This window comes from Sorex fumeus, unplaced genomic scaffold, assembly GCF_029834395.1.
Source record: "Sorex fumeus unplaced genomic scaffold, SorFum_2.1 ptg000095l, whole genome shotgun sequence".
Classification (NCBI taxonomy): Eukaryota; Metazoa; Chordata; class Mammalia; order Eulipotyphla; family Soricidae; genus Sorex; species Sorex fumeus.
The window spans coordinates 1,343,501-1,358,114 of NW_026606152.1; the positions used below are offsets into that span (position 1 = coordinate 1,343,501).

The 14,614-nt window shown below is 64.8% G+C and overlaps 2 protein-coding genes across 2 annotated transcripts; one reads left to right on the plus strand and one right to left on the minus strand.

The window, feature by feature from the left end:
- Positions 1–1,168: 1,168 nt before the first annotated feature.
- Positions 1,169–6,072, plus strand: SURF6 (surfeit 6). The gene is made up of 5 exons (XM_056132831.1): positions 1,169–1,383; positions 1,920–2,117; positions 2,277–2,365; positions 2,777–2,989; positions 3,062–6,072. Exons 1-5 carry the CDS (start codon positions 1,299–1,301, stop codon positions 3,539–3,541), a joined length of 1,065 nt encoding a protein of 354 aa, XP_055988806.1. The 5' UTR covers positions 1,169–1,298; the 3' UTR covers positions 3,542–6,072.
- A 1,723-nt stretch (positions 6,073–7,795) lies between these two features.
- DIPK1B (divergent protein kinase domain 1B) lies at positions 7,796–11,143 on the minus strand. Its single transcript, XM_056132844.1, has 5 exons — positions 11,007–11,143; positions 10,118–10,252; positions 8,924–9,031; positions 8,672–8,845; positions 7,796–8,578 (listed from the first exon to the last, which is right to left on the minus strand). The coding sequence occupies exons 1-5, from the start codon at positions 11,067–11,069 to the stop codon at positions 7,796–7,798; spliced, it is 1,263 nt and encodes a 420-aa protein (XP_055988819.1). The 5' UTR covers positions 11,070–11,143.
- Between the last annotated feature and the right edge of the window lie 3,471 nt (positions 11,144–14,614).

Genomic DNA, 14,614 nt, shown 5'->3' on the forward strand with positions numbered 1-14,614 from the left:
GTGGTGGGTACAGAAAGACTCTTGAGAGAAACCAGCAGGAACAAAAAATTCTAAACAAAAATGAAGGCAAGAGATAGTACAGCAAGTGGAGCGTGTGCCTTTACGCAGCCATCCCAAGTTCAATCCCTGCCGCCCCGTATGGTCTTTGTGCAGAGCCAGGAACAACCCCTGAGCACTGCCAAGTGTGGCCCATAAACAAAAAAATTTTGTTAAGAGTATTCCTTTCCTTGCCAACAACCAACACCTGAGCGGCAGGTTTTTAGTGCATAGAAAGCCGGAATGGGGCAGTTTGGGAAAAGCCCTAATAAAAGCAAGGGTGGGCATTCCCCATCCTGGGTTCATACGCATCTCCACTGGGGGTGGGTAGTTTCCTCCTTTGGCTTTAGGGGGTGCCCATGTTATCTCCTTTCAGCCAGAACCCCCCGCCTAAAAAAAGCCACTCTGCTACTGTCTCCGGAGATGGCTTTCTGCGAAGGTCGCCAACTAGCCCAGAAACCCCCGGCGGAGCCAGGACCCACTTTGCTTGCCCCGCAAAGAACCCCGGTGTCTCAGAGCCCGGGTGCACGCGCCGGGCCACAGCTTCCCGTGCCGCCCAGGCGAGGCCCGGGCAGGGCCGTGCAGTTTCCCTGCGCAGAACCGCAGGCACTTGCCGGCGGGAGGCGATGCGCCAGCCTAGAAGGGCTGCGGCATCAGCATGAGCCCGGGCACAACAAACGTCCCCGCTTCGAGCTGCTGCCTGGTCGGACGCGTTTGCAACCGGCAAAACGACTCAAACTCGCCTTAAGAAAACCACACGCGGCTTTCGGCTCCGGTCTCCCAGCCTGAGCCGTGAAGGCCCGACCCTACGGGGACACGGCCGGGCCGACGCGTGCTTCCGCTCGGCGTGCAGGGAGGTTCCTGACGGTCGCGTCCCTGTGCCCAGGGTCGGGCCGGCTCCCGCAGCGCCCCAGAATGCCTCGCGCCCGCGCGGCGGCTTCCGGGGAGGCAGGCCCGACGAATGGAGCGCCGAGCGCGAACGGCTCTAGCTCGATGGCGGCTCCAGCACCCGGGGAACTTCCGGCAGGCAGGCCCGACGAGTGGAGCGCCGAGCGCGACGGCTCTACGCTCGACGACGGCCGCGCCGGCACCAGGGGCTTCCGGGGAGGAGCTTCCGGGAGGCAGGCCCGACGAGTGGATCACCGAGCGCGAACGGCTCTATCTCGGCGGCGGCGCCTGCACCCGAGGGGCTTCCGGGGAGGGACTTCCGGCGCCCGGGGCTGGCGAGCGCGGGCGCTACCCCCGGCTCGGCCTCGGTCTCCATGGCCTCCCTCCTCGCCAAGGACGCCTACCTGCAGGGGCTGGCCCGGAGGATCTGCGCCCGGGAGCCTCGGGAGCGCCGGCGGGGTAAGGCGCAGGGACGCAGGGCGGGAGCACGGTGGCGAGCGACAGGGGAATCGGAAGGAAGGGGGCCCGGCACGTGCGGGCGGGGCAGGCGGGCGCCGGGCACAGCCGAGACCCGCCTGCCGGTCCTGTCTCTGGTTGCCTCCGTGGGAACACGCCGGCTGCTGCCCCCTGCGTCGGGTTTCCTTTTGGAGCGTGCGGCCGAAACGACAGTCCAGCGGGGAGGGCGCTGGCCTTGCACGCTGCGGACCCGGGTTCGATCTTATATATACTCCCCCGAACCCGCCAGGAGTGGCCCCTGAAGAATAAAAGAAGCACGTCTCTGCACCTCGCAATGCCAAGTGACTCGGTGCAGCGGCGGCCCAGCCACCCCCGAGGGCCAGTCCGGGACCCAGCGTGAGGCCCCGCGGCTGTCGGCCGGGTCAGCTGCGCCCGTGTCTGGGCTGCCTTCCTGAGGGGCCTCAGCTTTCCTTCCTAGAGTGTGCCTTTGCGAGACCCCCGGTGTTGCCGTTACGACCATTTCTCCTTTGGCATTGCAGCCGCCAAAGCCCGGGTCTCAGGAGCTGCGGGGGCCCCTACTAAGAAAAGGAAGAAAGCGCAGAAATCCTGGCAGCGGAGGGACAGGGCGGCGAGGCCCCAGGCACCGTCCCCGGGGCAGGAGGCTTCGGCCATTTCAGGGGCGCGGACAGCGGCAGCAGCCCAGCGAGATGCGTCCCCGTCCGCAGGAGCCGCTGCCGGTGAGGAGCTCCCGTCCGGGACGTTGCCTGGGTGTAGCCGCGGGAAGGACTGGGAACTGCCCTGCAGACCCAAGTGTGGCAGGGGGTCAGTCTGCACTTGGCGCTGGGCCCAGGAGTGGGGGTGGGGGGTGGCCCTCTCTTAATTCTCTGGCCTTGCAGGCGGCACAGCCTCAGAACCCCAGTCTCTCTTTGCCCTGGATGTCCTTCGACAGCGGCTGCACGAGAAGATCCAGCAGGCCCGGGGCCAGGTCGGTGGTGGAGACCAGGCGAACCGCAGGGATCTAGGAGGGACCACCAGGCTGCAGCTGGAACCTGCCCAGGGCAGCCTTCCTTGTTGCATCCACACGGGTGGGGGCATGTCTGACTCCTGAGCGTGTCCGTGGGTGGGAGAGGGCAGAGCCACCAGCAGTGTGCTTCCTGGGGGAGGCTCAGCCCTGCGAGAAGGGGCTTCCGGCGGCATTTGGGGAGCTGCCATGGTCGCTGGGTTCTGCTGGCCACTGGTGATGAGTGACAGCACATCCTTGTTGGGGACATTGGGAAGATGCAGTGAAGTGACTCGCGGGAGTCCCCGGGGGTCCCCGGCTGCCCTTGGGGGAGTGTGGAGTGGGACCGGCTGGTGCTAAAGGACTCACAAGAACCCTCTGAATCCTCTCTGGCAGGACCAGAAGGAGCTGTCAGCCGCAGCTCTGGAGAAGAGACGCCGGAGGAAGCAGGAGAGGGAGCGGAAGAAGAGGAAGCAGAAGGAACTGAGAGCGAGGGAGAAGGAGAAGGCAGCGGGGCCACAGGCGCCCTTGGAGGCCAGCACACCGCCTGCAGCCCCCGACACTCCTGGCCAGGAGGCCCAGGGTGGCTCGGGTCTGCTCTTCAATAAGGTGAGGGGCGGGCCATCCTGGGGCCGGTGGGGGGGGAATGACACCCTGAGCCCCACTCTGGTCCCTCCCAAGGTGGAGGTGGGCAGTGACGAGCCGCCCAGCAAGGCCCAGCGGCGCAAGGAGAAGCGGGCGCAGCTGAAAGGGAAGCTGACACCGCTCACCGGGCGCAACTACCGGCAGCTGCTGGAGCGGCTGCAGGCGCGGCGCGAGCGTGTGGAGGAGCTGCGGGAGCAGGACGCGGGGCGCGCGCAGGAGCTGCAGGCCCGCATGCAGTGGACCAACCTACTCTACAAGGCCGAGGGCGTCAAGATCCGCGACGATGAGCAGCGGCTGCAGGAGGCGCTGAAGCGCAAGCGGCAGAGGCGGGCGCAGCGGGAGCGCAAGTGGCAGAGCCGCACAGCCCGCGTGGTGCAGGGCATGCAGCAGCGCCAGGAGCGGCGGCGCCAGAGCCTGCGCCGCATGAAGGAGGCCCGCGCTGCGCGGCGCCTGGACAAGGCCCGCAAGAAGGGCCGCATCCTGCCGCAGGACCTGGAGCGCGCGGGCCTGGCCTGAGGCGGGCCCGGGCACGGTGTCACCATCCACAGTGGCCAGACCGACTTGCTCACATGCACCCCTCAGGGATCAGGGGGCGCCCCCCTCCCAGTCACCTGGTAAACTGAAGGGTGGCTCGCAGCTGAGGGGGAGGGTGGGCGAGATCGAGTTTGAGTAGGGGAGCGCACTGCTGGGTTGCAGCCCACTCCAGGGGTCCCAGAGCTGTGGTACAGGGTTTGTGGCTTCGTGTCTAACAAGCTTGAAACTGTTTTCCGGGTTTGATTGCAGGAAATGCCCCCGTGGGGTTTCAGGGCAAGAGCTGGGGTCTCCTCTGTGGTCCTCTGAGCCCTCGAGAGTGACCCCAGAGTGAAGAGCAAGCTTTGAGCACCACCACTCGGGCCAGGGACTCTGCCAGGCTCCTCTTGGGCTGCTGAGCACGGCAGGCCTTTGCTGCAGTGTTGTGGAGACTGGTGGCCTGGCTCCCGCGGCCTCCACCCACTCACCCAGTTTGCTCTCCACAGCTGGTCAGGCTTTACAGCTTGGCTTTGAAACGGAGGGACAGTCCACAGCCCTGCACCATGTGTGAGTAGCTGAGCCCTGGTCGGAGCTCTGGGCCGTTGTGACACTGGGCAGGCAGGGAGGCAGGAAGTGGGTTCAGGCCAGGGAAAGGTGCGACCTGCCAAGAGGCAGCCCCTAAGTCCCTCTGGGCATTGCCCCAAATCCAAACTGTTCCTGATTCTCCAGCTTTAGAAATTAAGTATTTAGAGTGTTGGACAGATCAGTCTATCTTGGAGGTAGTGAACATTGGAGTTCTTATGAAACAGTGCAGGAGGGGAACGACCCCTGCTGCACGGGGCCCCGAGGCTAGTCTGAATCTGAACCCTGGGGTCCCTGCAGAGTGCACTCCCCCCACCCCCCCCCCCCGGCCTGTTCACAGACCAGTGGCAGGGGGTGCAGGTCTGAGATCCTACTCCCTGAAGTGACTACAACCAGTACCCCTGTGCCTCACCTGGAGGCCAGTGCTCCTCTCCTGAGCTGGCCCAGAAGGCATCCTGGGCACTGCAGCCAGGGAGGTGGCCCCTGTGACTGAGGGCAGCAGTTCCCGTCCACCCTGATACTGCACTGGCCGGGTACCTGGCTCCATGAGTCCCCAAGGGGGTGGCCTTGTAAGGAAGACAAAGGGACAGAGAGATGACTCGGCGGTAGGGCAGAGTTCCCTTGCACACCATCCAGGTTTGATCCCCGGCACACTGTATGGTCCCCTGAGCTCAGACGGGTAAATCCAGAGCACCTGTGTCTTAACAGGAGGTGACAGGAGAAGCAAAATGACAAAAGCATAGCCAAACCTCTCCTGAAGGAGAGCTGGGCCAGGGTGGGGAAGCCAGTCCGCAGTGGGACCTAGAGGGGCGGAGCTGACCTGGCTTACTCTCCCGAGCCCTCCAGGAGTGATCCCTGAGCACCACAGGATGGCACCCCCAAACCAGACCTCGTGGTGGAAAGATGAGACCATAGGCCCAATCTGGGAAGACGACAGAGGCTGGGATGGAAGAACCTTCCAGAGATCAGTTTCTGCAGCCACACCTAGGTGGGGTAGATGAGGGACTGGGCTTAGCACTAGAGAGCTTGTCTGGCATGTGAGTTCTTGAGTGGGTCAGACCCCCTCCACCAGAAGAGAGGGTGTGTTTGGGCTGGAGAGACAGCTCTAAGGTTTGAGGATAGGCCCAGCATGCAAGAGCCCAGGTTTGTCCCTGATACCACCCTGAGTACTGGCAAGAATGCCCCAGATGTCAGGAAGAAGGTAGCGAGTGGTAGAAGGGTCCCATTTAGATCCTGGTCCTGGGCGGAAATGGTCATGATTCCCTTCTGCTTGGGAAAGCGATGCAAAGGAGAGACCGTCCTTCAGGCAGATGTCAGGCCTCCCCTGGGAACATGCCTTCCCAGAGCACCTGCGTGCCAACTGAAGGGAGCAAGGGCTGAGCAGGGTCAACAACCCCCCTCCCCAGGTCTCCCACCCCAGCATCCCAGGGCTGCCTGACCTCAGAAGGGAGTGTGGACAAAAAATTCCAGGGAGTTTCTTCATCTTGCAAGAACCTTTTTTGAAAACAAGTGATGTAGGAACAATCTGGAAGCTTTAGGGGAGGATGAGCCGGCCTGTGGAGCCTATGGGAGACTCAACTGCTCACTGCTGGGAAATGTGCTTCCTGGTTCCATCAGAGCTTCCAATGCACCAAAATGCTGCATGAGGCAATGTCAGCCACACGCTTCTCCAAGCTGGAACACAAACTGCCTCTCTGAGATCTGCTGACCCGGAAGGTGACAGGAGACACGTGCTGTTGGCGGGGAGGGAGGGAAATGCCGCAAGGGAAGCCATAACAGGATTGTAAAATGCATGACTTAAATTACAAAATGTCTTATTTTGGTTTTGGGGTCAGGGCTCTCTTGACTGCTCAGAGGTCGCCCCCTGGCAGGACTCAAATGATTAGGTTCTAGGGAAGGGACCCAGGTCAGCAGTGTGCCGTGCAACTGGTCAGACCTTCGTAAAAAATATAGGTAAACAAAAGCTGAGATGCAAGCGAGTGTCCACTATGACTGCCACCAGGGGAGGGGAGGGATAGCGCCTGGACGGAGGTGCCAGGGGGGTCCTGGGACAGCAGGAGGCGGTGCAACTGTCTCCGTGTAGCCCCCCCCCCCCCCCCCCCCCCCCCCGGAGTGACCCAGGCAGAAACAACGGTGGAAAGACCCGCTGCCTGGGAGGGCATGCCCGGGGTGGGCTGCGCTGCCCTGCATGGGGGCAGGCCCCGAGGGTGCTACACCAGGGCGTTTCCAGCGTCCCGTTCCAGGCGGCCTCCCGGACATGATTTTGGGGCGGGCGCGCGTGTGCAGGCACGTCCCCGCCGCGTGATCCGGAGTCCCTGGGGGCTGTGCGCAGGCCCATTCGAGGCGGCGGCTCCCGCCTCGTGGTTGCGGGGCACGGGTCCCACCGACCCCTCCCCGAGGGGCCCTGGGCAGCGCGTCGCCCCCTTTAGGAGCCATCAGGACCACTGTCGGCTGTGTCTTCAGTGGTCCGGGAGCGCCTGAGAAGGTCCTAGAAACCCAGTGTGTGCGTCCCGGATCCTCAGGGCCCCTCTTAGCACCAAGGGCCGCAGGGGCACAGGGTGAGTCCTCCTGAGTGCTCCTGAAGAGTGCTCCCAGCTTGGGTCTTTGTTCCCTGATACAGGAGGGATGTGGGGGGTGGGACCCCAGCGTCAGAGGCGCCTTCACCCAGGTAAGGGCCCATGGGCTGGGACGGCCAGGCTGTCATGCAGAGACTGGGCACAGAGAAAGTGGCGGCTTCCACACTCAGTGCCCAGGCCCATGGGCACTAAAAATGGTCAGTAGCCTCACACCCAGGGCCCAGCGTGGCTCTGGGTAGGGCAGGGCTCACGGGGGGGGGGGGGGGGGGGGGGTGGAGAGTGTGGCCAGGCGTTTCAGTGGGAAGTAGGAACGAGGCTTCTGCACCGCCTGTCACGGGTCTGGGGTGACCCCAGGACTCGCACCTGCGCTGTCACCGAACCTCCGGGGCCTCAGCGCACTGTCTCCTGGGGCTGCTGAGTGGTGGGATCAGAATCCCACCAGAACGTGGGGCTTGGGGGGGTCAGGTGCTTGCCTTGCAGGTGGTCAAACCAAGTTTGACCCCTGGAACCTCACTTGCTCCCCAAGCCTGTCAGGATAGCGCTGACATACAAGGTGGAGCTTGGGGGAGCTGCAGAGATGGCACAGCGGGCGGGGTTCTTGTGTGGCCACCCTGAGCTCTGTCCCTGGCACCTCAGAGCCCCTCAAGGCCTGCCGGGACTGACCCCTGTGCAGGGAGCCAGGAGTAAGCGCTGGCACCGCTGGGGGTAGTCCCAAAGTGGAGCTGGGGAGCCGTTAAGAAGGCCGCGTGGACCCAGTGACGGCTGATGAGCCTTGTCTTTGCTGTGATCTACACCCTGCCGGACCCGAAGGGGCTGCATTTGGGGCTCCAGTTGGGGCCCTGCAGGCAGCCCGGAGGGAAGGGGCCACTTTTCAGGCCCGGGCGAGGCGGGCGCTGGTAGAGGCTGGTGGGTTTCAGCTGCCCCTGCCGGAAGTCTCGTCTCGTGTGGGAGGAGGAAGCTTATCGCAGCAGCTTGCCCTCCCCCACGGTGGGGATCTGAACAAACAGGGAGGCATGAGCAGCGGCTCGGCCCTGGTCTCGGCGAGGCACAGGAGGAATGGAGCCTGCTCTGGCGCCGGCACTGCCGGGAGTTTAATGCGGCGTCAGGCGCCCTCGGTGTGCGCGGCCTCCCTGCCCAGCAGGCTCTTGAGGTGGCCGAGCACCAGCGCGTGCTGCGCCTCCACCCGGCCCGCTGGGCCGCCCAGCGTGGTGCAGGTGCGCAGCTGGTGGCCCAGCTCAGCGCGCAGGGCGGCGGGGGCGCCGGGCAGCAGGTACCCGCGCAGCAACTCGCACACCTTTGCCAGAGTGGGCTGCACCAGGTCGCCCTTGCACTGGCGCATGAGCTGGTCGCAGGGTGCGCGGCAGTCCCGCCCGTAGGTGCAGTCGGCGCTGCGCTCGCAGTGGCGGCCCTGCAGGAAACGCCGCACAGCCGCCTCAGGCACCACATGCCGCAGGTCAGCCACCCGGAAACCGTCACGGGCCGTGTAGCCCACGTTGGCCAGCGTGGTCTCACACATGTAGAAGGTCCCGTACGTGCCGTGGAAGAGCTCCTCCACGAACTCCAGCAGCCCCATGGCGATCTTGGCCCGCCACGGCCACGCTGGGCCCAGCCACCGCTGCACGGCCGGGGGCAGCGCAGGGGACAGTAGTGCGGGCCCCGAGCCGGGAGGGGCGCCCTCGGTTATGTACAGGTCCCCGCAGGAGCCCAGCAGCCGTGCAGCGTGGCCCTTCCGCAGTGCCAGCAGCAGCAGGAACTCGTTCTGCTGCAGCAGGGCCCACATGGACTTGGCCTCCGCCAGGGACACTCTGCTGTCGCGATCAAAGTCGGCCAGGAGCAGGACCTGGGCCACCAGCGCCGGCAGGGACGGCAAGTCCCCCAGGTTGGCCTGGGGTGGGAGAAAGAGACCGCCAGGGGACGCCTGTGTGGGATGGCTCCTGTTCCCACGGCCAGGCGAGCCCCCAGGACGCCTCATACTGACCTTGAGGAAGCTGAGGGTCATCTCCCGGAACTCTGAGATGGACGTGCCCCGGGCCGGCTTGTCAAAGAGCACCAGTTCCCGAGGAGCCGCACCTGCCCCGGCCTTGGCATGCAGGCGGGGCCCAAGGCCACACTTGATGGTCACTTCCTTGTCCTGCCACAGCCCACTGTACACCTGCAAACCCCACAGCTGACTGCTCGGCCCTGCCTGCCAGCCACCCACCCCACAACCCTGTCCCCCGCACGGCCTCACCTGGCGGTCCGGCTCTGAGGACAGACAGGTCCCCCACCGCACCTTGTGCCCGCTGCACAGGTCCTGGCACAGGGAGCCTGAGATGATGCCCTTGTGGTACTGGTCACACTGGGGGACAGAGGACACCCCGTCAGTCAGTGCTAGCCTGTCCCTGCAGCCAGCCACATTTCCGGAGGCTTGTTCCTGTCCCACTCAACACCCCCACCCACCCCTAGTGGCCACCCCACTGGTGCATCTGCTGCCAGGGCTGGAGCACACACGCACCCACACAGATGGGGCTGGGCCAACACAGACACACACAAAACACACACACTAGGGTGAGGCTGAGTGTTCAGACCAGAGCGCGCACAAATACACACACACAGTCAGGTGGGGCTGGGCCAGGCCACCTCACGCATGCACCCGCACATGCACGCAGGGCTGGGGGTGGGGCCAGAGCCCGCACGCACGGTGGGGGGCAGCTGTGGCAGGTGGGCTCCGGGCACTGGCTATGCATCCCCGGGTTGTGTCTAGCTGTGGCCCTGGGCTGGGTGACGGAGCCCCAGGAAACCGCTTCTGCCCGTGCTGTGCGGCCTTCCCAGAGCAGCTGGGGGCCTGGGGCTGCCACACCCAACCTGCTGGCTCAGTTCTCTCACTGGTGGCCTCCTGGGCCTCCCGATCCCCGACCACACAGGCCTTGGGAAAGGAGGGGCGTCCCCAGCACACCAGCGGCTCTCGAGAATGGCAGCCCGCCCCATTTCCCCAGCAGCTGCCCCCGCTCCGTCTACAGAGGGGCGGGGCCTCTGGCCTGGGGATACGGGCTGGACCTCCCTTATATGTGAGGCAGACCCTTCCCCAGGGAGCGCCACACACACACACACACACGAGACAGTGCTCAGGGCTTACTCCTGGGGGGACCCTAGGGGGGGCGCGCCATGCAGCCGCGTTCCTGCTGGGCTCTCAGACCATCAAGTGGCCGCGCCCACAGACGCTGCACTGACCACACGGCACACCACACACACACCGAGCACGCAGGTGGGCGCAGTGAACACAGATGAACGTGACAGCCAGTGCCACGAGCACACACCAGGACACATGCGGTCAGCTCTCACGCACACATTGGTGCCCTGCTCCAGGGGCCCCACGCTGGTGGCTGGCTCTGTGTCCCGCCCCCATGTCCCGCCCGAGGCCCCCCAGGGTTCAGCCCCCGCTTACAATGAGCGCCTGGCACACGTGGCCGCGGCAGAGGTCGGCGTAGGAGGAGAAGTGGACGTAGACCATCCAGCTGCCCGCGCAGACGCCCAGCCAGGCCAGAAGGACCAATTTGGGCCTGAAGCTCGGGAGCCGGCCCTGTGGGGGACCCAGTGAGGAGGGACAGAGCCGGGGCCACAGCCCCAGAGGTACAAGCTCCCCAGGGTTTGCAGCTGAGGTGAGAGACAGACCCCCCAGGACCGCGGCCGGAAGGCAAGGCACCTGGGACTACCTGCCGCCCCGTGGAGTTGGCCGCTGGCTGCCCACTGGCCTCCCAGGAGGGGCAGAAGCAGAGACCCCAAGGCGGGGGGGGCTATTTTCATCCAGCTCGCCGATAAGGACAAAGGAAAAGCAGAGATGGGGGGCAGGACAAGCTGGGGTGACCCCTGGGACATGCCTTTGGGGGGCCTTTCGGCTCAAAGAGGGTCCTGAAAGCTGGAGGTCCGGGGGTGAGCCAGGAGGTGGGTCCCCACCTGGGCCAGCCCGGTCGCGCACAGGCGCCTCCCTCAAGCCCCTGCCCCCGCTCAGTGGGGACGGACGGCGGGTCGCACGGGACGCCCCCGGCCCCGCGGCAGGGCCAGGCCCGATCGGCGCGCGGGGGTCTCGGCCGGCTGGCACCCAGAGGGCGTCCCCCGAGGCCGGCCTGGCCCGGCCCCCACCGCCAGCCGGGCCTCCGCGCCGGGGACGGCCTGGCCAAGGTCACCGGGGGTCGCGCATCCCCGGGCCGGGGCGCTGGCCCCGCGAACGGGCGCTCGTGACTCCCAACTTCCCACCAGAATAAGCCGTGGGGAGAGGCCGTCGGCAGCCCGCGCGCCCCCCGCCCACGCCGCGCGCGAGCCCGGGCGCCGCCTACCTGCAGCCCCTTGGACAAGCGGCAGAAGAGCACCAGGTGCGCCAGGCGCCGCAGCCGCCGCATGGTGCCCGCCCGGCCGCAGCGGGGCCCGCCGGCTCGGCCTCAGCCCGCGGGCCGGCCCGCTCGGCCCCGCGCCCGCCGCGCGCCCCCGCCGCGTGCGCGCGCCCGGCTCCGCGCCGCGGGGCACGGCGGGGGCGCGCGGGGCGGGCTGGGTGGGCCGGGCGTGAGGGGCGGGGCGTTGGCCGGGGGGGATGGGCGCGCGGGGCGGGGCGCGGGATGGGGATGGGGGCGCGGGCGGGGGAAGGCTAGGGCTCTCGGGGGCGCGCCCGGCGGCGGGGCGCAGGAGGGGCCTGGGCGCGGTGGCCCCTCCCTGCCCCTGCCCAGCCGGGCGGTGAGCGCTGGTGGGACCCGGGGCTCCCGGGGGGACACTGGGCGGGGGGCGCGCCTGTCCGGCGCCGGCTAGTACCGAGTGTGTCACTGCAGAGAGGACCGGCGGGTCCGTAGCCCGTCTCTGTCGGAGCCTGAGCGGGCGGGAGCGCGGGTCGCACACTTATTTGACCGATTTCCTCCTTTTCAGAAAAGAAAAAAAGATTAGACTCAGTTCCCCCTGGAAATCTGCCTTTAAGCCAACAAAATTGTCCACCAGTTGCTCCCCGGATTACAACTGCCACCTGACTCCTGCAGCCCCAGGGCCGGTGCTGTGACTCCCGGGCACCTGGTCCAGGAGGTGGGAGGTGAACAGTGAAACCGCGGGGGAGGCGGGCGGGGCTCAGGGGCAGCCAGCCCCCTCCAGCCTCCCTGCCTCCCGCTGGCCGGGGCGCTCCTGTCATGGTGCTCCAGCTGCAGAGCAGTGTGGCAGCCTGGGGAAGGGTCTGGAGAGCATGGCTCATGGGGGATATTCTGGAAGGAAAAAGGAGTGTCATTCCGACACCCCTTCCCACAGCTACCGTCCAGAAGGTTCTGTTCTCGAACACCCAGATTTTTCTATGGCCCAAACCCTCCCACAGTCCACCCTGGGATTCCTCTGCAGGCGTCTGTCGGCCCCGGGACCCCAAACGAACAGGGCACATCAGCCTACTAAGTGTGTCAGCCCCAGGACCAGCAACTGCAGGCCAAAAAGGTTTTGGTTTGGTTTGGTTTGGTTTTGGAGCCACACCAGGCTATGCTGGAGGCTTATTCCTGGCTCTGCACTCTTGGGCGTGCAGAATCACTCCTGGGATGCATGAGGCACTAGAGGGGGTGCCAGAGGTTGAACCCTGGTCGGCCGGTGCCCCAGTCAGCCACCTGCAAGGCAAACGCCTGCCCCACTAAACTATCCCTCCGCCCCGTGAAGTTCATTTTCTCCTGCTCGCAGAGCGCCACGGGGTGTGCTTGGCACCTGGCTCAGGGCATGTGCTGGCCCACGGCCCCACACCAAGCTGCAGCCTCTCCCCTTCTGCAGGAGTGAGTCCCAAACCAGGAAGTCAGGCAGGCACCCCTTCCCCAAGGTCCCATCTTCTGCTGCAGACACGGCCCCATCTCTGCTCTGGTGCCCCAGACCTCCCTCTTCATCTCTGCAACCTCCAGCCCCCGCTAAGCCGCCCTTTGACTCCACACCCACCCGCAAAGACCTGTTTTCCCAGGAGCTGCACACCAGGGTGCCCGGCTCCAAGGACAGATGGAGCTGTCCTGCTGGGGAGGAGTTCTCACCCCTTTCCCCAAAATGGATCTGGGGGCTGGGAGTGTGCAGGGGGTGCAGGAAGAAGGGGCCCAGGGAGAAGCGGCGAGGGTGGGATCTAGCCAGACAGCACAGTGCACCCCACGCTGCTCCGGGCCCCCCGCCCCCCCTGCTAGGAGTGACTCCTGAGCACAGATCCAGGGTCAGGCTCTGCACACCACAAGGGATGGCCCCCGAACAACAAAATCCAAACCATCCATTGGCTGGGATGTACCAACAAGAAGCAGTTTTCAGGGGCCTGAGTGGTAGTGTAGTGGGAAGGGCGTTTGCCATGCCCGCAGCTGATCTGATTCCGGAGTGCAGAGCCAGGAATAATTCCTAGTATTGCCAGGTGTGACTCAATAACTGAAAAAAAAAAACAAAACAAAGAAGAAGTTGTCTCCATGGGAGGGGGTGGTGTTTATCAGGCCCCGAGGGAGGCCCTGCAGCCCTGCCCCATCTCTCGGGTTCCCTCTCCGAGCACTTGGCACTGAGCAGAGAACTGGCATCCAAGGTCAGAGGGCATTGAGATACCAGAAGCATGGACGGAGACGCGTCAGGTGGGGGGTGGCCGGAGAGAGGAGTGGGGGGCTGTATACAGGCAGGGGCCCCTTTTGTTGGCTTGGTTTGGGGGCCATACCCAGCAGTGCTGAGGTTTGACTCCTGGCTCTGTGCTCAGGGATCAATCTGGACAGTCTCGAGGTGCCTGGGAGTCACTGGCTCCTTCCGCAGTGAGAACCCTCTGGCACCGGTGAAACAGCAGGGGGCTGGCACTGGGTGGGCTCTTACCTGGGAGCGCAGCTCCATCCCGGGGTGCCCAAGCACCATCAGGGGGTCCTGGGGGTCCCGCACGGCATCCTGGGCACCATGGACGCAAGCCAAGAGTTGCTGATGGGGCCCTGGGTCTCCCAAGCATTCCTGGGATACCCGCACCCAGTACAGGAAAGCCAGGTCCTCGAGCTTCTGGTCACTGTCCCCAGCAGCTGGTCACTGTCCCAGAATTCAGAATTTCTAGAACGGTTTCAGACGTTGGATTTACAGTATGCATAATGGTAGGATTTTGTGCAAAAACACATTCCAGCCCCCCCCCCTCCGGTGTGAGAGCTCCCCCCACCACCTACCCCCCAACTCCCACAGAGATCTGCTTCCTATTACAGATCAGTTTGGGGCTGCAGTGCTAGTGCAGCCTGAAGGCCCAGGTTCGACTTTCTGCATCCCATATGGCCCCCTGAACGCCAGGAGTTACCCTGGAGCATTGCCAGGTGTGATCCAAAACCCAAAAGCAAATAAAGACCAGCTCTTGCTTCCTCTTGCCTTAGAGTGTTTGTTGTTTCTTTACTAGAGTTCAGAAATTTTCCCCTGTTCATGTACATGTCATTTAATGAAACTACAAGAAATGGGGGTTATGATTTCCCTATTTGTTTGGGGGATCCACGTGGCCACTCAGGGGCGTTCCCTGGTGGGCCCCCAGGGATCAGACCCCTGCGCCTTGACCTCTGTCCCATTGCTCGCCCTTCCCTACTTTCTTTGGCTGCTTTTCTGGGTACAGTTAGGTCCGCCCCAGATTCGGGGCCACAAGCTCTGAGGGAAGAAGCTTGTGCTGTTGGCAATGGACAAATGTCCGAGCCCACGGGTGGAAGCTGAGGTTTAGGTGCGGGACCCAGCTCCGTGTCCTGTGTCTGCTTGGCCTCAGGGAGCCCTGGTGGCCCAGCCTGGTGACATCCTGGGCCAAAGCCGCCAGAGGGCCCCGGGCAGTGGGGACGGGTGGGCAGTTGGGGGCTCCCGCTGCTCTAGGTGGGGCGTCTGACCCCACCAGGAGCCACTTGCAGGGGCTTGAAGCTTCAGTGGCACAGGCGGAGGAGCTGGGACCCGTACCCCAGGGCGGCACCCTAGCTCTGAGACCCTTCGCCTC

Coding starts and splice junctions, on each gene's coding strand:
- SURF6 (XM_056132831.1), top strand. CDS start 1,299: ATGGCCTCCCTCCTCGCCAAGGACGCCTACCTGCAGGGGCTGGCCCGG. Junction 1,384..1,919: donor GCCTCGGGAGCGCCGGCGGG/GTAAGGCGCAGG, acceptor TTGGCATTGCAG/CCGCCAAAGCCCGGGTCTCA. Junction 2,366..2,776: donor TCCAGCAGGCCCGGGGCCAG/GTCGGTGGTGGA, acceptor CCTCTCTGGCAG/GACCAGAAGGAGCTGTCAGC.
- DIPK1B (XM_056132844.1), bottom strand. CDS start 11,069: ATGCGGCGGCTGCGGCGCCTGGCGCACCTGGTGCTCTTCTGCCGCTTG. Junction 9,032..10,117: donor ACGTGTGCCAGGCGCTCATT/GTAAGCGGGGGC, acceptor TCTGTCCCCCAG/TGTGACCAGTACCACAAGGG. Junction 8,846..8,923: donor CCTCAGAGCCGGACCGCCAG/GTGAGGCCGTGC, acceptor TGGGGTTTGCAG/GTGTACAGTGGGCTGTGGCA.